At 36.6% G+C, this 22,594-nt stretch overlaps 3 protein-coding genes across 3 annotated transcripts; all 3 read right to left on the bottom strand.

Moving 5' to 3' along the window:
* On the bottom strand, positions 8,887-12,841 carry LOC109224914 (probable E3 ubiquitin-protein ligase ARI2). Its single transcript, XM_019389482.1, has 6 exons — positions 12,446-12,841; positions 11,544-11,576; positions 11,178-11,460; positions 10,291-10,771; positions 9,465-10,010; positions 8,887-9,350 (listed from the first exon to the last, which is right to left on the bottom strand). Exons 1-6 carry the CDS (start codon positions 12,587-12,589, stop codon positions 9,242-9,244), a joined length of 1,596 nt encoding a protein of 531 aa, XP_019245027.1. The 5' UTR covers positions 12,590-12,841; the 3' UTR covers positions 8,887-9,241.
* LOC109224913 (30S ribosomal protein S9, chloroplastic) lies at positions 13,464-16,052 on the bottom strand. The gene is made up of 4 exons (XM_019389481.1): positions 15,583-16,052; positions 14,032-14,320; positions 13,875-13,916; positions 13,464-13,704 (listed from the first exon to the last, which is right to left on the bottom strand). The coding sequence occupies exons 1-2, from the start codon at positions 15,925-15,927 to the stop codon at positions 14,033-14,035; spliced, it is 633 nt and encodes a 210-aa protein (XP_019245026.1). The 5' UTR covers positions 15,928-16,052; the 3' UTR covers positions 13,464-13,704; positions 13,875-13,916; position 14,032.
* On the bottom strand, positions 16,766-21,705 carry LOC109224912 (F-box/FBD/LRR-repeat protein At1g13570-like). Its single transcript, XM_019389480.1, has 5 exons — positions 21,548-21,705; positions 20,198-20,291; positions 18,332-19,177; positions 17,504-17,659; positions 16,766-17,322 (listed from the first exon to the last, which is right to left on the bottom strand). The coding sequence occupies exons 2-5, from the start codon at positions 20,207-20,209 to the stop codon at positions 17,041-17,043; spliced, it is 1,296 nt and encodes a 431-aa protein (XP_019245025.1). The 5' UTR covers positions 20,210-20,291; positions 21,548-21,705; the 3' UTR covers positions 16,766-17,040.

Below are 22,594 nucleotides of genomic sequence, written 5' to 3'. Positions count from 1 at the left end.
TGTAGATGTAATCACTGATGTAATTTTTATTCTTTCCTTTGATCCATTTGGTCTGTAATAATTTTTGTAATAACTACTGGGGGTGTATAGTGAAAGGGATGGGATTGAATGCATGAAAAGGGTAGATACCATATTTTAGGATATTTACTTTCAAAAATTCAGCATCTCATGTAGATACCATATTTTAGGGATATTTACTTTCAAAATTCAGCATCTCATGTAGATACCATGTTTTAGGGTATTTACTTTCAAAATTCAGCATCTCATATAGATGGTATGTTTGTAGAACTTACTACTTTCAAACCTCTGCATCTCACATAGATACCATGCTCATAGGTTTTCTGCATTTCGTATAAATACCATGCCCATAAATCGTTGCTGAAACTCTGGATATCATATAGATAATATGCCTATCGGACTTCCTGCATTTTGCATATGCATCTGTCACTAGGCAAATCTGCTTATAGGATTTAAAATAACCAATTGCATATAGATGACCTGCCCATAGGATCTCTGCATGACAATAACAGCGATAACATCAGTAACGCCTAGAAAGCATGCCTATAGGAGCTATTAACTAAATCTGAATCGTCCACTCGCTCCTAAGTCTAAAATCAATGTAATTTGTTTAAACACTCGCAGAGCTTACAACCAACAATTATTTTTTTTTTTGCAATCAGTTTATTCCTCCGTCCCTGAATTAATAGATATCATGCCTATAGGTCCCGTTTAACACATAGGCAAAAGGTTAAGTAATTAATCAACTATGTCAGTCTTCGACAACTACATCTAAGCAGGACTAATTCGGACTCCCTATCTGGGAAATATGTGGTAAATCAACCTATCCTACGCTTTAATTTAATTCAGACCAAATCAAGTATGTGTAAGACATGCTAAACAATTTGTTTCTTAAAATGAGCAGGCCTGTTTGAGCCCTTAATTGCTACTTGTTCCCCTTTTATTGCATTATGTGTTTTGACTGTCGCCCTAGATTTTTATCCTTTTAAACTCTGAAAAGCCAAGCTCCCTCCCCTTTAGGATTAGTAGTTCCAAATGCCTCCGGGACTGATAGGTGGGACGGGTAATATCATGCAGTAGGTAACGATACCATTCAGCGCTTAACACCTTAACGGGGTGGGAAGGGTAGACATGGAGATGATGATCACGCGATAACACCATGCGTACGATTGGCTACCGGTGTTGTGTGGATGATCCATGTGTTTTACAAACCTAGGACCCCTTTCCTTTATATAACTTTGTTATTATCAATAAAACTCTGTCTTTCGTTTCAGTCACCAAATTCCTCCTCAACTTCCTGCACTATTCTTTAAAAATTTATGTTCACTCACTTCTTTGTTTAATTTTCTACACTTGGACATTCCTTTAAACAAATTGTGAGACCACCTAGATCTTAATGTCAAACATGTTTGTCAACCATTATACATACCTACTTGCAATCTTTATATGAAATTATTTGTATGCTCGTTTGTATTTAAAGTCACAACATAGCATGGCCGGGAACCACACTAGTGGATCTTGAGGGGTGCCTAACACCTTCCCCTCGAGATAATTTCTAGCCCTTACCCGAACTCTGATTTTCCAACTCAAAACTCGTGATGTCCTAATGTACTTAGTTATTAGGTGGCGACTCTTCAAATCCAAAAACCCAATTCCCAAACGGGAATAGAGTTGTCTTCCCAAATGTCGTAAACCCGATTTCGCGAGAAAAAGGGGGCGTCGACACTCGTCCCTCTTCTTTCAGGTAAATCTACTATTGGTTATCGTTGGGTGTATGTAGTCAAGGTTGGTCCGGATGGTATGGTTGATCGTCTTAAGGCTCGTCTTGTTGCCAAGGGATATACTCAGATATTTGGGCTCGATTACAGTGATACCTTCTCTCCCGTGGCTAAGATAGCATCAGTCCGCCTTTTTCTATCCATGTCTGCTGTTCGCCATTGGCCCCTCTATCAGCTGGACATTAAGAATGCTTTTTTACACGGTGACCTTAAGGATGAAGTTTATATGGAGCAACCACCTGGGTTTGTTGCTCAGGGGGAGTCTCGTGGCCTTGTATGTCGCTTGCGCCGGCCACTTTATGGTCTAAAGCAGTCTCCTCGAGCCTGGTTTGGTAAGTTCAGCACAGTTATCCAGGAATTTGGCATGACTCAGAGTGAAGCTGGTCACTCTGTATTCTATTGGCATTCTGCTTCGAGTCTTTGTATTTATCTAGTGGTCTATGTTGACGACATTGTTATTACCGGCAATGACCAGGATGGTATTACTAAATTGAAGCAACATCTGTTTCAACACTTTCAGACTAAGGATCTGGGCAAACTAAAGTATTTTCTGGGTATTGAGGTCGCTCAGTCTAGCTCAGGTATTGTGATCTCACAATGGAAGTATGCCTTAGATATTCTTGGGGAGAAAGGAATGACAGGTTGTAGACCTATTGACACTCCGATGGATCCAAATTCTAAACTTCTGCCAGGACAGGGGGAGCCTCTTAGCGATCCTGCAAGATATAGGCGGTTGGTTGGTAAATTAAATTACCTTACAGTGACAAGACCTGACATTTCCTTTCTTGTGAGTGTTGTGAGTCAGTTTATGGATTCCCCGTGTAATAGTCATTGGGATGCAGTTGTTTGCATTCTTCGGTATATAAAATCAGCTCCAGGCAAAGGTTTATTGTTTGAAGATCGAGGCCATGAGCAGATCATTGGATACTCAGATGCTGATTGGGCAGGATCACCTTCTGATAGACGTTCTACTTCTGGATATTGTGTCTTAGTAGGAGGAAATTTGGTATCTTGGAAGAGCAAGAACAGAATGTGGTTGCTCGGTCTAGTGCAGAAGCAGAATATCGAGCAATGACTATGGCGACATGTGAGCTAATTTGGATCAAACAGTTGCTCAAGGAATTGAAATTTGGTGAGATTAGTCGGTTGGGACTTGTGTGTGATAATCAAGCTGCTCTTCATATTGCGTCAAATCCAGTGTTCCATGAGAGAACTAAACACATTGAGATTGACTGTCAATTTGTCAGAGAAAAGATACTCTCAGGAGATATTGCTACAAAGTTTGTGAGGTCGAATGATCAGCTTGCAGATATTTTCACCAAGTCCCTCACTGGTCCTCGTATTAATTACATATGTAACAAGCTCGATACATATGATTTATATGCACCAGCTTGAGGGGGAGTGTTAGAATAGTTATGTAAATAGTAGAAAATAACCCTAATCCCATATGTATTAGGAGTAGGACATGTTATGTGTGTGTGTGTATATATATATATTGTATCATGTTTAACATATGAGAATAATATCAATAATATTTTCTCCCGTGCTTTCTCACAACACTGACGCGCCACATTCAAGGGGAGGTACCTTGGTGTATGTTATTTGCGGATGATATTATTTTGATTGACGAGACACGAGGCAGAGTTAACACGAGACTGGAGGTTTGGAGACAGACCCTGAAGTCTAAAGGTTTCAAGTTGAGTAGGACCAAGACTGAGTACTTGGAGTGCAAGTTCAGTGACGAAACTAAGGGTGCAGGCGTGGAAGTGAGGCTTGATACACAAGTCATCCATAAGAGAGCTAGTTTCAGGTATCTTGGGTCTATTATCCAAGGAAATGGGGAGATTGATAAGGACGCTACTCATTATATTAGAGCGGGGTGGATGAAATGGAGACTTGCATCCGGTGTTTTCTGTGATAAGAATGTACCACCTAAACTTAAGGATAAGTTTTACAGAGTGGTTGTCAGACCTACCATATTGTACGGAGTAGAGTGTTGGCCAGTCAAGAACTCACATGTTCAGAAGATGAAGGTAGCGGAAATGAGGATGTTGAGATGGATGTGCGGACATACCAGGATTGATAAGATTAGTAATGAAGATATTCGGGACAAGGTAGGAGTAGCCTCAATGGAGGATAAGTTGCGAGAAGTGTTGCTCCCAAACGCACACGCAAGTATACATGGTCGTACAAGTAATAAAGTAATAAGTCGAGTGTCGAACCCACAGAGACTTGTATCAACTACCCACTAAATTCACCAAGATTGTTATTCAATCGAGCCAAATTCGAGTTCAAGAATGTGATTATACTAAATAATAATTCTAAGTAGTAACTAAATTATGAAGCAGTAAAATGGTTGTTGTGTATTTAGTGACGATATTCCAGGGTTTTGACTGATTCACCAATCCTATTGTGTTCTAGTTAACTCTCCCTTTCATACAATTCACTCATGGTTGCTAATTAATCGAACAATTGCTCTCATAGCCTTCTTCCGAAGTACTACTCGCCTATTCAAAATAGATTAACGCCTATATTCCTATGAAATCAATCTATTAAGAACGCATTAAGATTACGATATTTAATTAAGCACAGTGACTGGGTATATTCCTATCCTAACCACAAATCCCTCCCCCCATTCAGAGTTAAGATCGAGCTCTCTTCAATTCTTCTTTAATCTAAACATGGCTTTCCCAAGCATAGCATAGATAGTAAATAGAAGCTAACTGCTGGCCAGATAATCAAGCAATTAATCACAGAATTGAAGAAACAACTATATATTGGTGAACTATAATCAAGGTTAAGTCAACGTTAAACAACAATATTCATGGCTAAATCACAACCCAAGGACTATGGGTTTTAGCCACTCATGATAGTATCAAACAAATTCATAAGTGTTAGATAATTGAAAATACTAAGAAAAGATGAAGAATCTCAGATATCTTTGCTCCCGAATGTTTCCCGTGTGTATTTTCTCTTCAAAGCGGCCTCCTCCCCTTAAAAGCACGTTTTCTTGATGTATTTATAGAGGCTAGGGTTTGTTGGGGCGAATTGGGCTTCTCCTAATTCGGATAGGAAAAGCTAAAATTTTCTGCTTCGCCCCGATCTCGAGAAGTGACCCTCGCTTCGCTGTCCGGGACTTTCTAGTGTCTTCTGCTTCGGTCCGGTCTCGCGAAGTGACCCTTGCTTTGCTGTTCGGGACCTGGGCACCAAACTTATACTTTCTCCAGATTCTTCCTTGTTTTACTTCACTTTGCATGAAAACTTTTCAAATCACTTCCAATTGACTCCTACACATATAAATAACATTATCAAGCTCAAGTCACAAATATTCACACATAAATTAACAAAATCGAGGTATACTGCAAGGTAAATTACACGCAAAAATATGGATTTTTAGCCAAACATCAAGAAGTGAGGCTTAGGTGGTTTGGGCATGTGAAGAGAAGAAGCACATATGCTCCAGTGAGGAGGTGTGAGAGGTTGTCCTGGATCGTCGGAAGAGGGATAGAGGTAGGCCAAAGAAGTACTCGGGAGAGGTTATTAGGCAGGACTTGGTGTTGCTTCAGCTTATTGAGGACATGACCCTTGATAGGAAGGTATGGAGGTCGAAGATTATGTTAGAGGGTTAGTAGGTAGTCGGATGTGCGTCTTCCCCATACCGGTAGTAGTAGTTAGTCAGCCTTGATTACTACATGTTTTCTTATTATATTGTTGTTGGCAATGCTTGTTTATTATCATGTTATGGTTACTGCTTGTTTCTTATTATCTTGTTGTTTGTATTGCTTTCTTTTCTTTCCTTGAACCAAGTGTCTATGGGAAATAACCTATTTACCCTCAAGGTAGAGGTAACATCTGCGTACACACTATCCTCCTTAGACCTCACTCGTGAAATTATACTGGTTTGTTGTTGTTGTTGTATTATTAAGCGTGAAGTGAACATTGTAAAGTTAATTATTTCTGAAATTATTCTTTTCGAGACGAACTAATAAGAAAACAGTATCACATATACAAAAACGGAGAGTTTATAAAATTCTTATATATCCACCAACTCTTTAAGCAACTTTTTGAATTTTATATGAGAATATAGATGATTTTACATATATGCATAAGTTCTAAGTTTAATGACTCAAGGAGTTAGAAAACCTAATTCTATTCACTTAAAGTGACTTACTAATTATTAAGGACCTTCATTACATGCAATTCATTAAAATGTCCTTTGATCGTGACTCTGGTGCTTTTCGAATAAACAACAATAGGGGTCTGCTATTTTTCGACTACATGTTAGAAAAAGTTCTTTTTTTAGTACTCAGAAGTCTGAAGCATAATAGTCATTTCCAATATGACACTTTTCTTACTCTTGAATACTCCTTGTCATTTGAGAAGACGTTTTAGAGAATATTGAAGAACTACTGTCTGAAATCTCATTAAAAATTAGATATTTATTTGAACTGTGTTTGTTCTTAAAAACTAGTGTTGGTGCATAAATATATGCTACACTTTGTATCGTCAATTAAACAAGCTACTCTGCCTTTGTTATCTTTCTTGTAGGAACTATTGCAGTCCCACACCGAAAGAAGCAAATAACTCGACAGCTGAGAGGAGCTATAAAAAGCGAAGCCCGTTTGCGTTTCAAAGCATACCTTTCTCGGCCTTTTGGCTAAGATCAAGTGTAATATTTGTTCTTATCAGTTTAATATTTACTATGTGGGCCATTGGCCCACATGATATTAACTTAATTTTTTAAGGGGGAAAGTCCATCAAGGTATCTTGTTATTTGGGTCTTCGTGCGTCGCCTAGGGTGTTCAAATCGATTTGGTTCGTGCGTCGCCTAGGGTGTTCAAATCGATTTGGTTTGGTATTGAGTAAAAAAGTTTAATTTTATTTATATTTTTAAGACTTTGTAGTGATTTTTTTTTAGAAAATCCAAAAATATTTGGGATCCTTTTATGTATTAATCTTGAAAGCGTAAATTAACAAAAAATTATTGTTAGACGACTAAAAAAATAACTATCATGTGTTATTAAAAATTTTCTCCCATTAGAATATTTTAATAAATTATATGTTTGTCCATTTTTTCATATTTACTAAATCAAAGCTTTATCTATAATTTTTTTTATATTTACTAAACATATATTCACTTATCTATAATTTTAATAACGTAAGATTGAAATAATATTCATGTAACAAAAAATTCGAAAACCCGACAAAATCGAATCAATCCAAACCGATATAATTGGTTAGGTTTGGTTTTTGATAGAAACCGAACCAATCCGGTCCATGTACACCCCTACACTACAGCCAAGGCCCGGCGTACCCCTCCAAATCAAGTTAAATATTTCGATACCTACCTGGGCTTAGTTAGGTCTTCAGCCCAATTCCTACAATACATTATCTTGCTTTATCTTCAAACTTTTGTAAGAAATAATATGACCATAATGAAGTTAAATCTCAAAAATAGAATTTGCTGCAACGGACAAAATATTTGAAACATAATCTGACCTTAAGTAAAGATTAACGTGTTAAGAGAGTGTATATGAAGTGTTGTTTCCTTTCGTTTTTCACAATGCTCGATACAAGAATAGCAAGCTAAAACGAATTCAAGTAATATGCCCAGTTGACTACACACTGGCATAAAACTGTGAGGCAATAATGCATAAATACAAACGACTCAATATCCTTCAAAACTTTTAATCGCATAAAACTAGAGAGAGGATATGGATCAATTATATATGAATTCATTATAACTATTCTGCTAATGAAAATCAATTTCATTTTCAATGTTTAAAGGATTTAAGATGTTCTCAACTATAACCACAGCCTCCTTTATTTGTTCGAAGATGGTACCGGCTATGCGAATCCTTAAATGAATTGGCATAGGTAGGGGTGTACATGGACCGGGTTTGTTCGATTTTTATCGAAACCAAACCAAACCAACTATATCGGTTTGGATTGGTTCGGTTTTGTCGGGTTTTGTCGGGTTTTCGGGTTTTTTGTTACTTACATATTATTTCAATCTTACTTTGTTAAATATTTGATATGTATACATCTATTTAGTAAAAATATAAAAAGTTGACAAACATATTATCAATTAAAATATTCTTATGCGAGAATTCCATTAGTTAACACATACTAATAATTATTTTTTTAGTTGTCTGAATTTTTCGTTGATATACACTTTCAGGTTATCCGAATTTAGTAATTAAATATAAAAAACCAATATGATACCTAAATATTAATAACCACTTCACATTCGAAAAAAATAAGAATTCATATGATATGAATATGTAGAACAAAGAGATAGACGTATTTTAGTAACACTTGATAAGAAACTGATCATACAACCCATTATTTAAGGTCAATAAATATTGAGCACTTCATATTCTATTAAAATTTATATCCCGCAAGAGAATTCCAAATATTTCTAGATATTTTTTAAAGAAAATTTTATATAAAATCTTAAATAATATATATAAAAATTATATATTTATATGTCGGGTTGGTTCGGGTTTTTTTATTCAATACCAAACCAAATCAAACCAAACCGAGTCGGGTTTTTTAATCGGTTTGGTTTGACTTTTCGGTTTGGTGCGGTTTTCGGTTCGGTTTGTACACCCCTAGGCATAGGTTGAAAGACTGACTCCGTAATTAGGCTAAAGTAATTTTCCCGCAATTGGCAATAATAATTTTTTGGACGAAGATGCTTAAGTTTAAGCAAATTGTTAACTCAAGGATTACCTCTTACTCTAAAACTAAAACAATGTATCAAACTCAAGGTAAAGTCTCTGTAACTACATCATTCTTAATATATTTAAACTCGTAGAAACAGTGGCGGAGCCAATATGCACACCGACACCCCTTTGTCGAAAAATTACAGTGTATATATATATATATATATATATATATATATATATATATATATATTGACCCCCCTTGATGAAAATCCTGGCTCCACCACTGCAAAGAAAATAATTAAACGATTTATATTTATTATGGCTGTGACTCATAATTAATCCAAATGTTTTCCCGCAAATGGCAGCAACATGGGCAAGTGCACAGATAGCTTTTTGTCCCGAAAATTTGAACTGAAAACTGCAATTCAAAATGTACTGGCTAAGTTATAAATAGGTAATCAGCAACCATTTTACAAAGTGGATCTTGCAATAGCAAATCATTGGCCCTCTAAACACACAAAAAAAATATGCTCGGATACACTAACTACTAGCTATTCAAAAATACAATTGCTTGCCCTGTGACATGTTAATGTACATTATACTACGAACAAAAGACAGGATCCTGGACCTCTTCTTAGCAACTACAGCACGTTGATGTTGGAAGCCTTCAACCGGAACATTTCTCACAAAAATAAGACTTTCAGAGCGCTCTCTATAGCTAAATATACATTTAAGAGTATATATATATCTGCACGTATAGTAAGCCGTAGAATGTCAATTAGGAAGTTCTGATGCTTTCTCCACACCCTTGGATCTATAACGAGCTATCGTATGAGTTGCTTGCTGTAGAGGAACCAGCAAATCGTTGTCAACGCACTCATACCTGAAAAAAGTCAATTGAGGAATCAGCTTCAGTACTTAAAAATACGATATACCTGATGCTGCTGCAAATATCTACACGGCATTTGACAAATTAGATGTATTAGTGTACACTCACAACTTTTTGCAGAGATCATCGGTTACTGTGGAGAGAGTAATGATCTTCATTCTTGTCTCCATAAGCTTATCTTCAGGATAATTTGCAAATGGCTCTTCTAAAAACATTGAAAGTCTTTCAATATTTGTTTCAAGTTGCTGCTGCTGATCCTCAAAAAGGTTTTGCTTTATTTCCCTTTCCTCTTTTGTGATTTCATTCGCGAACAGATCACCAAAATAGTAGTATGCAAATGGATAGGAACATGCGACAGCTCGCCTTGATAGGGAGAGTCTATCAAATCCACTCATTGCCCAGCTGAAATCTTTTAACTGCAATTCCTTTGCTTCAAGGCTACGGACTTTATCAAGTATTTTTGGCTTTGATTCAGATGCTTCAATCTTCAATGAATCAATATGAGCCTTATAGCGACGATAATAGTGAGTAAGGCGCCAATAGTCCTCTACGGTATCTGCACTTTTCAAATGGCTTTCTTTGTATCTGCCACAAGTGTGACCTTGTATACTAGTCCATGAATGTTCTAGTCCAGTAGCTTCACCACAGAGCCAACTAAAAAAGAACATTTGCAGAAATGTTAATATGATCATAAGCATCAAATAAGAGGAATTGATCTACTATATTTAAAGGGCAGCCCGGTGCACTAAGCTTCCGCTATGCGAGGGGCCCGGGGAAGGGCCGGACCACAAGGGTCTATTGTTCGCAGCCTTACCCTGCATTTCTGCAAGAGGCTGATTCCACAGCTCGAACCCATGACGTCCTGGTCACATGGCAGCAACTTTACCAGTTACGCCAAGGCTCCCCTTTAATTGATCTACTATATTTGTCTTACCAAAATGGCTGACCACATATACACTGTACAAGGTTGCATCCACCATCCTTTTCCACAATTTTATGACATTTTGGGCAGTGCTTGGTTTTCTCTGACATCCAAGTGACGGTTGGTGCTTCATCGTCGCACTTCTTAAGCCAAAGGTCCCACATCACACATGAACAGGGTGAGTGCAGTTCACACAAGCAATTAAAACAGAATTGTTTACCACATGCACATTCAACTTCACAGTACTCGTCATCCTCAACACGAATTGCATTTCCACAATGAGGAACACTAGGGCACCATTTAACCCTCTTATTATCCTCAATATATGATTCTAGGATAAAACGATCAAACTTCTCCGCCAAATTAGGATCCTTTGCAGTGACTAGATCCCTAATCTTTCCTTCATCGCAGATTGCTTTGCACTTTTGAGTCATGCATGTTATGCGTCTACTCTTCCCATCATTTATCTTTACGATGAAATACTCCGTCCAACCTACACAAGAAAATGAAAAAAACCAACCTTTAGGCTACACCATTCATAAATAGGAGTTACAAATCCATAGACTGAGAGCAACAAGTAGCTCAATCAAACAAATCTTGTTGTCTAATTTTAGACGACAAGAAATATCACTATCATACAAGACTAAAAATGCAGAAACCTTAAGCATGACCAAGTAAGGAAATGGCCTCTACATATGGTTGATGCCATTACTTAATGATGCAGTAAAATGAGAAGGATCATAAGGCTCACACATGACAACAGAAATGTAAAATGGCTGGACAATAACCTATAAAGGAAGTTAACAGCATTGTTGTATGCTGATCAATAAGCGGACATGTGATTCAGAAAAAAGCAAATACAGAACGAGAGATTAGGGGGAATGATGAAAGATGCTTACAATCATTGCAAAACCTATGATTGCAATCCATCATCGTCGTTTCCTCAGCAGGGAAATCATCAAAGCAGATTTCACATGTTATTTCAGTTGAGGGCTCAGAGGCAGGATGCTGATCATCTTTTTCTTCAAGTGATACACCAGCTTCTGCGTACAATTTTTCTTTCCCTCTTTCAACAAATACTGCAAATACCTTATCAACATCCCATTGATAATGAATAAGCAACGTCCGCGCATGATGTTCCTTAAGAGAAAGCAAGTCCACCACTCTCTGCAAATCTTCTTTCTGCAAATATATAGAAATGCTTCACATCTCTGACATTAGTAACAGATTGAAAAAAGGAAATTTTCGGACAAAGATGTGCTAACCTGTGCTGCTAAAAGGGACTCTTTCCTGATTACCTGCAAAAGCCAAAAAGAAGGACTAATTCTCACATTTAAAAAGACACGAGACATCACACAACTATCAGCATATCAAATACCAAAGGTCACATAATTGAAGGGCCATTCTGCTTTCTATAAATGAGTTAAGAGGAAATTAATGCCATTTTACAAGAAGTCAAAATATATCCTCAAGCAAAACCCTATCCTTATCAAACTAAAACAGGCTAGTTCGTAATCACTCAACCCGAGCAAAAAACAACCGCAACATCAACAATCCAAACTTTATGGCACCAGCTGAATCTTTAATATGCAACCTGCTCCATCTGGACGTGTTTCATTTAAATACTCCCTCCGTCCCCATTTATGTGACACTTCTTGCTTCTCAAGAGTAAATTTTACTAATCTTTAAAGCTAAATTGAATTAGATCAACTCAATATTCTAAAACTAAAGTTTAGGTATTAAGAAACTATACGATTAGTACTATACGTTGCAATTCCTCTCAGGTCGATATGATGAAAAATATATATTTTAAAATGATGGTCAAAATTCACATAATTTGAATCTAGAAAAGCAAAGTGTCACATAAATTAAGACGGAGGGAGTAATTAATTATAAGTTCTCTAACATTAGAAGTTTTCTCCATTTTCTAGTGACACAAAATTTTTTAAACATAATTAAAAAGGCTCACTAAATAGTGCAAACCTATAATACAACTTAATCAAGGAAAAACCAGCCTTGTAAGCAGAATTCAAGAACTTGACTTGATAGTCAAATTTAACACAGCATTATATTTTTTACCATAAGTTTAAGGGCGGAGGGGGGGGGGAGGAAATCACAAGAGGAAAAAGGCAGAAGAAAATGATTTCTGGGAAAATTTATACTATACCCTGCAAGAAGGAGCTTTGCCACTGGACACGTCACTATCATATTCAGGTTCAGGGTCACGATCATATTCATTGTCGTTGTCATCATCATCGTACGCTCCATTATAGTATTCCTCGTCACTACTGCCATACATAGAATCCTCCATTGCAATAATTTATGGGGAAATCAAAAATGAAAAATATGGCAAAAAAATGGTAAATTGGGCTTAGAAGGGAAATTTGCTTCTTTTTAATTCGTCACCAATGCAAAATATTGGTGACGAATTTTGGAGGGGAAGCAAATAACCCCTCCAATTAGAGACAATCTTTGTCTTCTTTTTTGTCTGTGTACTTTTTGATGTTACTAAGGTTGTTGATTTGTTGTTTCCTAGGAATTTTGAAAGAAAAGCAGAGTGATTTTTGATTGCTGTGATATTCTTGGCCTTTATATAGGTTCTTTGTTCACTGGCACTCCTTGCTCATTGGTTAACCATATATTTTCTTTTAAAAAATTAATTAGAGTGAAGGTGGACCGTAAATAGTGTAGAAGAGAAGAAGGTAGAAGAAAAGGCGCTAAACCATATACTGAACAACTAATTTTGCCTCAGTCTATTACTTGCAATTATTAATTTAATTTTTAGTGATTGAAAAAAAAGTGTTTTGAAATGAAGATATTGTGAATAATGTGGAGAAAATTTGGTTAAGCGGTTACAAATTATAGTATTAGTGATAAATGTATTTATATTTTATAAGAGACAACTGTTTTAAATTCATTCATTTGATGTAATCAATTATTATTATTATGGAGGTTTTGCGAAATCGTCTTTCAGATTCATGCATTTTTTTTTCTCACCGCCCTAACATGTTTCTCATTTATAATTTGAAGATAGCTTAGCTTGTTTATATTTTGTGTAACCAACACAAAAAGTTGCCTTAATTTACAATCACATCTCAATCCAATAGCTGTTAATAGTCGACATTTCTCGCTATTCATTTGGCTCCATCTGGAGTCTGGACCCATTTCATTCCAGGCTTTAAAAATTAACAGGTAACAAAATCTTCAAATTATATTAAACTGTCTCGGTGAATGTTTACAATATAAATCTAGACTTACAAACTCAATAACAACTTCAACAGATTCAATTGTAATTCTGAGTCAAGACTGATACAAAATTTACAAGAAGCATTTGAGTAATGGGTCGGAAACATTTCCAATCTTCAACTGTCGAACCAGATCATTGATATGGCATTTCCCCAATCTGCGTTAATAAAACCACCTAACCTGAAAACCAAAAGTAGAAAGAATTACAAACACAAATCATAGTTTACACCATTCTTTTATTCGCAAAAGGGAAAAAAAGTGCATTGAGGAATCCATAATATGGCTGTGAATTTCATAATGATCAATCCGTTACGTATTAATAAAGCAATGGTCTATGATGATTTCCATACCTTTCTACCAAATGCAACAAGGGCAAATAAGAAGTTCCCAACCTAGAAAGGGATAGCAAAGAAAACGTGAGTAAATTCCATTAGAAGCTCTTGCACCTATGTGCTTCAGTGGAAAAGCGCACAGGTTTTCGAACTGAAATTTTATTTGGAGTATAACCTCAACGCTTGGAAAATTGTGGACGCTTGCGAGCCTTCTTGAGACCAACTTTCTTCCGCTCCACAACTCTGGCATCTCTAGTTAGTAGGCCCTCTTCCCTCAATGGTTTTCTATGACTCTCACTGACCTTTAGGAGTGCACGAGCAATGCCAAGGGAGATTGCTTGAGCCTGCCCAGAAAGACCACCGCCTTCTACCTTGACAAAAATATCATAGCTAGCCTCATATCCTAAAGTGGCCAGAGGAGTTTTAACATATTGAATCCACAATGGATTTCCTTGAAGATATTCCTGCGATTCATGACAAGTGTTAGTCTCATAGAATCAAAGCAACAAAAAATGAAGAAAAAGATAGCAGTACATTACATACAAAAAGAAGCAGGCAATGTTAATGACTTGCCTCATTGGACACCGAGTATATGACAGAGAACTCAATAATCTAGATGCACTTCCATAGCAACATTTACTTTTTGATAAGATAAGATAAATTTCATTAACAAAGTACCAAGGAGGTACTTCAAAAAGAAAAAGTTACAGCATTGCTTGTTACAATTACACTCCCAAAAAGCCGAGAGTTCCCATAGCAACACTATAGAAGTACAAATTTCACACACCTTTTGATCCCAAGTTAAGGGTTTTCGAGTCTGCTAACCGCAACTTCATCCTTATATTAACTTAGCACGTCCTGCTTATCTAATTATTCAACTTCTGCCATGCTTTTAGTCATGTAATTTGAAACGGAAAAGTTTTGTTCTTATGCTTCTGTTATAACTTATATGCACCGATGATTCAGAGAACTAGTTTACGCATGCATTTCTCAGAAACTCAAAGTTATCAATTATGCTTCCTCTGCAACTTTGCTATCATTACTTTTCCAAGTCAAATCCCACTTTACAATCTCTATACACTCTAAGAGAGGTGTCCTTCCATTATAAATTTCTTCACATAGAACATTATGAAGCACCACTTGTCTTCCTAAACCCTGCTACCTACATCCATTTTAAGTGACCAATTTAGCAAACAGCAACTTTTAAATAAGACACGTGAGAATCATGGTCAAACCATGATATACCAATGGGCTACCTGCTAATTTTATGAAACTGAGCAACATACTACCTAATGCAGTTGCTTGAGAAGCGAAATTTTTTCCAAATTATCATCTGCAACAAATTGTTCCAATGACAGATAATTTTATATATGTCGGCTACATGAATCTTCTGTAATCATTCAGCTTCGGTTCATTTCATCCAAAAGTAAAAAAAAATGTTAACTTAGCCACATTAGTGCTTGTGTGTATGTCTTCTACATATATATATATTGCGAACTAGTTGAAGCACTCTGCTCTAATTGGTCCATTTCATCGAACACTAAGCAATTTCTCAATCAAGGCACATTAGGTTCTCTAAATCTCACACTAATTCAGCATACACAGATCTCCACTGAAACTTTAAAAAGGCAATTCTATTTTACCGCTATAATAAATTTAAGAAATACAATTTCTATAAAGCAAAGCATATCGTTAAATGCAACTGAGAAAGGAGAACGAAGCGGACCTTGGCATCACGATAATTGATGATGATTTTTCCAGAACCTTCCTGAAGGACAACACGAGCACTGGCGCTTTTACGTCTACCAGTTCCGAAAATAGGCTGTGCAGCAAAACCGCCGGGAAGTCTACTTTTCACAAGCTTCAGAAGTTCCTCTCGCGTTTCTAACTCCGGCGCCGCTGGTGCTTCGGCGACGGAAGCTGATACTACGAGTGTAGGGATTTTGGAAGTGAGAGATAAAGGGAATGGCTTTGAATGTGCGAGAGATATGGCATAGGGTTTTTGAGAAATTTGTGAGGAGAAGGAGAGAGAAGCAAAGGATGAGGTGAGAGAAGTGAGAGAAATCGCCATTTTCGATTTCTTCTCGGAGAGTGAAGGGTGGAATTTTGAAGGGCAGCAAGAGCAGCGGATAATGTAAAGCAGATGGGTAAGGGCCTGTTTGGTTGAACGGACTGTTTAGTCCCCGATCCCTTATCCCAATACGGCAATACCCAAAGGAGACTGAGAATTTTTTTTTTCTTTAGAATAATAATTACTACTATTTGATATCCTGATAACTAGTTTGATTACTTTATTGCACCGTGAAGGGGAAAGCACTAGAGATTTATTCTACTACTTTTTATTGCTTATAAAATAAAATATAAATTCTCACATAAGTTATACATATATTAATATGCTTTGCGGTGACTATTAGTATTTCTTATGTTGTCGCAATAGCTTTAAGATGATTATTAACTATCCAAAAAAAATATTTTTATATTTCTTATGCGATCAGTTAAACATTATATGATTTTATGTGAGGTATAATGACCAAAGGAATGTTTAGGGGCAAGTGAAATGCCCATCCTCTTGGAGGCTAAAAGGAAGAAGAAGAGAAAAAGGTGTTGAAACTGTTTATCCCCTTAAATATGAAAAATAAAATTTCGAAGTAGAGGAATGAGACGAAGGTACTGAAATAAAAAGATATACTCTATACAATTTGGACAAAACTTTATAAGCTTAATGACATGATAAATAGTAATGGGACGATAACATTTTCACGTGTGATAAAGTTATTATATATTCATTGGTTTGTATCGTGAATTCGTGAGTATCGTGACTGTAGCAACCTATTCATATGGGGGTTTAGCATCAGCAAAGAACAAGAGGGCTCCGTCGTCCTCTGAACCATCTTCCCCATCTATGGGACTAGTACAAATATGCAACAACTTGTATTGTTCAGAAATTTTGAACACTTCACATACTGACCAAACGAGATAACGAGTTTTCAGTAACAGAATATGAAACATCTTTCTGTTTCCAATACCTAGGCCAATCATGTTGGTGCTTTCATCTTAACATCTGCGTCATTAGACAACCTAGCGCAGTTTCTACATTATATGCTAAACTAATATAGCCAAGTTCATACTTGAAACCCATAGATCTTACTAGGCCTTAAGCTCTCTAGCTTTTACATGCCACTGATTAAGGATCAAGGTAAACAATTTCAGCTTGTACTGAAGCTCTCCTGAACCGAAGCAACTCTTTTAACATCTCCCATGCACCATCAACTGAAGCGGGCTTAACTGTCATCCTTTCAAGAATAGGTGAATTTGCAAGCAGAAAATTGATGAAATTCAGCTCTCGTTTTACGCCAGAAATACCAGCAATTTTAACATGCCGCAGTTGATTAAACATACAATTCTGATAGTTCTCTTCCATAACATTGGCCACTGTTCTCAGATCAAATTGATCTTCTGTACGTGCCTGCATAACGACAACGACATGAATGCATGAAACTTTAAAGGCACAGTTCAACATAGACTGTGAGAAATATACAACAGCTGCAAAATAGGTATGAGTTATATGAATATATCAATGCAGTCAAGCGTGGTGATGCCAGTTTAAGATTGGTCCTAATGAAGTTCAAGTGATATCTGAAACTCACCAACAGCTCGAGCTCTTGTAGGTTAGGGGAACTTCTGAGAAGGCAAAGTGCTGCCAGACACTCATCAAAATGGTTGAAATTTATGCGTATCGAAAGAAAACTAAGCTCGTTACAAGGTGTAGATAATCTTCCTGGTACCTTACCATCAGCCAGATACTGTGGGCATAACAATGATTAGCATTTGTAATGAGCATAATATCCAATGTAAAAACTTCCTCCAAAGTTGACTTAGTTTCTCCATTTTCAAGCATCCAATAAATAATGCAGGGAGAGAATTTGGCAAAAGCATCCTTTAGCAAATTTTTGCATTGAGTTTAAAAAATAAAAACAGTAAGGGCCTGTTAGGCTGGGTACAAGATATATTACACAACAGCGTATTTGTGAAAATCTTTTCAAGAAACCATTCTTAAACAATTTCCGGTGAATCTAAAATGACGCCAATGGCAATAGTAGAAAGTAATGGCAAATGTGATGATAGTGTATTTTGAAATAGTGAATCATAACTGGTGATTACAATGGTTCAGATAAGGACTAGTGAGTACTAATGGGCAGCGACAGTGGGAGATTCATAATAAAATATGACTTGCACCATAGGACACAAATCATTTTCATGTGGTAGTATTAAATGACTTTGACCATAGTCCATAATCATATTGCAGTGTGCTAGACAACCAAACACCAGAAAGTAAAAGATCCAACTACATACTTTTGATTGTCAAACATCTTTTTATGCTGAAGTTTTACAGAAAACAAATGTTTGGGAAGAGAAGTTGCCATGAACTCTCGGGAAATCGGCAATCATAACACGAAAAAAAGTACGAAGAATACCTTCAAGAAAAAGCTCTGTACTTCGAGCCTTTGAATACGAGGCAAATGAGCAAAAAACTTTACCAAATTTCCAGCACTGCCTAGAGTAAGATTTCTGTCAAATCCAGGATTAACATACAACCCAATAGAAACGATGGCAAGATTGAATGTGTCCATAAAATTGATGTCTTCAAAGACGCCTCCAATGTCAAAGAAGAGGAGATTTGGTGCATGGATTTTAAGATCAGAGAAACCCTCAAAATTCATTAGTGTAAGCCGCTCAAGTAAATAGCAGCTCGATACAAGGTGCTCGAATGCATCCTGTTCCATGGTGATGTGCTGAAGATCGAGGCTTTTCAAGCTTCTAAAGCCACTGAACGAGAGAGGAGGTTTTAGAAGACAATTAAACAGCTCCAAGTGGATCAACTTTTGACAAAGATATATAGAAGAATGGAGTTTGTAGCGGTGTCCTTTCCATATTTCAAGAATAAATTCCTTCACAGAACCTCTTGATAGAAAGAGAATCCATCTATCAATATCACACACCCCTTGAAGATCCCGGTGAGAAAGCTTGAACTTGTGTATGGGACCAGAATGAAGTAAGAGAACATGATCAACAATGTTTACTATCTTATTTTTTATGAAGGTTTGGTCTTGGGAAGAGATCAAAAGAGATTGATTGTCAAATACGAGGTTTGGAAGAGTAACCCATTTATATCTCCATTTACTGGATAAAACACTTGTCCTCACAGCATCTCTAAGTGACAAATGAGACAAAATCTTGTCAATAATCTGTGCTGGTAAGTTGCTGATCTTGTCCACCTCCAGTTCTGCATTGCAAGGGTGGTGCGGTAGTATCCTTTGCTTCTGCATAGTGACAAAGAAAAGTCCATTCAAATGAGAGAAACATGTCTTGTTAGTTTATAACGATGATCCTTGCAAATATGTTAATATGACAACCCAAGAGATAGAACTCATCACAACGGGCTTTTGAGCAAGAACAACATAATTCAGACCAGAACACTCGGAGCAATAAAATTTAAAAAGGAACAATCTGTGTAGCTTCAAGTTACAATTCCTTTACTTTTGCTGGAACATGTGGTATGAAGTTAATGGCTCCCAGATGCTAGGTCGACAAGTGTAGCTTCTGGTTGTATTTATGAAATTTTCACCAAATTGAATATTTCCCAATCTGCTTTTTGTTGGTGCCTTGCACTGTTTGGGGGTTCAAGAATGCAACTTGAATCCTTGATATCCACATATGGTGTCCATTTATTTCCCTATCTCATTGTTGCTTTGCATGCTTGAGCCGAGGGTCTATCGGAAACGGTCTCTCTACCCCTTGGGGTAGGGGTAAGGTCTCCGTACACTCTACCCTCCCCAGACCCCACTTGAGGGATTTTACTGCGTTGTTGTTGTTGTTGTTGTTGTTGTTAAACATATGATGCTACTAGACTTTTTGTGGAACGAGACCAGTTTAAATATCCTGGCCAATATTTATGCAATTATGAGCAATAGCCCCTGTTCAAGTAGTCATTTATTTGGTAACGCTCAAGGGACAGGAACTGCCATTCTAACTCTTCTCATGGGGTTCCACCGACAACCACAAAGTTTAAGGATAAGCAATACTGCCCATCATCAATCATCTATTGCATTCATTTTTCCCGTTGCACAACCTCATCTTGCAATCAAGGCTGAGCTAGTGATGGCGACCTCTAAAATTATGTAAGATAATACAGCAATGTAATTGTCAAACTTATCAAAGAGTAAATAAGGTAATATACTCTGTCAAAAAATGCAGCACATAAACTAAAAACTAGGGCGATCAATTATCACTAGAAAAAAGATGTACAAAAGAAGCAGTTATCAGTGGAAAAAATGAATTACCACAACACTCATTTTCGGAAATGAGATCGTCAAGAATGGCACACCTAAGAGAGTTCAGAGTAAAAGCTCTATTTGAGGATCTGGGCTGGTCTGCCTGATTCATAAAAAAAGGGACAATTGTAACAGTAAGCCACCAAGTAGCCATAGAGTAATAGAAGGCACACATCCACTTGCATAAACATTCAAACTGTAGCTCTTTACTATTTTCCAAAAGAACCGTCTCATTCCTTCACCACCAAAGTTTCATTGTTCTAAAAATGCTGAATTAGATTTAAGTCGTAATTTGAACTTATCCATCAACAGAAGCAACCACTTTAAATCTTGGTTTGAAAAGGGATGCTCTAACTACTAACTTCATCTATTAGCTAATGAGTCCATTACAGAATTTTGCAAAATTGTTTGGACAACTTGTGAAAGAAATTTTCTGTGATTCCCTTTTTCTAAAAAAGACATCAAGCAAAAATAAAATGTGTTTGAATAGTTGTAGGGTTTTGAAGATTGTAAGTGTTTTGAAGGTCGGGGAACTTTCTTAAAACAACCTTGTACCACTTCAAAAAATAAAGGGCAGCCGGGTACACTAAGCTCCCACTATGCGGGGGGTCCGGGGAAGGGCCGGACCACAAGGTCTTTTGTACGCAGCCTTACCCTACATTTCTACAAGAGGCTATTTCCACGGCACTAATCCGTGACCTTCTGGTCACATGGTATCAACTTTACCAGTTACGCCAAGGCTCCCCTCCCTTCTTCAAAAAATAGCTTCTAATATTTTTTAAACAAACACGTATTTGTACAAATTTCTACAAAAATTTTCTTTATTTGGTTTTAATAGATGTTATGCTTGTCCTTCGCTAATTGAGGTAGGATCTTCAAGTGAATCTTTTAAATTTGCCACTTATATACTTCCAGTACAATGTACATTCAATTGATTAAATCATATGGAGAATCGCTAACATAACTCACAATTAAAAGCTTCCGAGCAAATCAAAAGCAGAGGCAGTTAACCAATGGATAAAATTTATTCTATATCCCAAAAAAATGAGCAATTAGACAATCTGCTACGCTTAAGTTACTAACAGAGAGCAGTAGCAGAAGAAATTAGTGTATTAATACAGTACAAGTTGTTTTCGAAAAGGAAAAAGAAGACCTAAACGAGCCCAGGGACATGAAATTAACTCAAAAGAGCATAATCCACAAACAACATTTGTTTTCTTAGCTGCTTCAAAAAAAGATCCATTAGACCTAAAATGGTATTTAACACAAAAGGGCAAGAAATGATTACTCAACGATTCTAGAGCTTTCTTCCTGAACCATAGTTTAGGGCTAAATTAGCAGAGAGGAAAAGACGAATACCTTTAGCTTGACAAATTTGATGATTCAGGTGAGCCGGAAAAATGGAAGCTATTCGGTGTATGAAGGAGAGAAACGTGTAATAGAGCACAGTACACAGCAGTGGCACTACACCGTTTATACTACCCCCATAAGTCCCCTCTCCTTCGTCCTTCCTACTTTATTTTATTACTGGTTCACTTATAGCTTCACTTTTAGCCGGCTTGTTTTTGACTTTTCACGCCTTTAAAAAATAAATAATAATTTATCATAATATTCATATTAATTGATGTATATTTTATTAAATTTGAAAAAATAATTTGATATAATAGTCTCTTTGGCCAAACGGTCAAAAATTACTTATTTTTAGAATTTCTTTAAAAAAAAGTACTTTTGCAAAGTAATTGTTTGGCCAATTCATTGAATAATACGTTTTACTGGCAAATTGTATTTGGCCAATCATTCCAACTAGTACTTTTTGAATATCAAATTACAAAAAAGGACTGTAAAAATTTAGTTCGCAATTAGTATTATTTAAAAGAAAAAAATTAAATATTTATTATAATAAAAATATAATTTAAAGATTTTAATCAATATAAAATATAATTATTCCAAAGCGATAATATTCGGACTTCTAGTATTACTTATTATTTACATGATGATTTAAATATATCAAAATATATCACACAATATAAATTAAAAATCGACTCATTAAATCACTATATATGTCACGACCCAAACTGGAGGGCCATGTCTGGCACCGGGGCCATACCTGTCGAGCACCAGCGTACATTTTATCTAACATTTCTTATTATCTATAAGGGCCGACGAGATAAATATAAATGGTAGACATGAATCCTAAACAACCAACAATAACAGATAATGGCATGAACATATATAACATGGGCCGACAAGGCTGTCATGAAGCTATATTCAGGTACGAGCTGCCAAGCTGCCATGAGAGACTATACAACAAAAATCAGTCGACAAGGTAATCCAAACTATACATGAGTCGACACCTGTCTATGAGCCTCTAAAGGAACATAAGTGCTGCAACATTGTCGGAACAGG

The sequence above is a fragment of the Nicotiana attenuata genome, chromosome 4 (genome assembly GCF_001879085.1).
Source record: "Nicotiana attenuata strain UT chromosome 4, NIATTr2, whole genome shotgun sequence".
NCBI classification, from domain to species: domain Eukaryota; kingdom Viridiplantae; phylum Streptophyta; class Magnoliopsida; order Solanales; family Solanaceae; genus Nicotiana; species Nicotiana attenuata.
The sequence above is the reverse complement of the archived record's forward strand: the minus strand, read 5'-3'. Positions and strand labels throughout refer to the sequence as shown.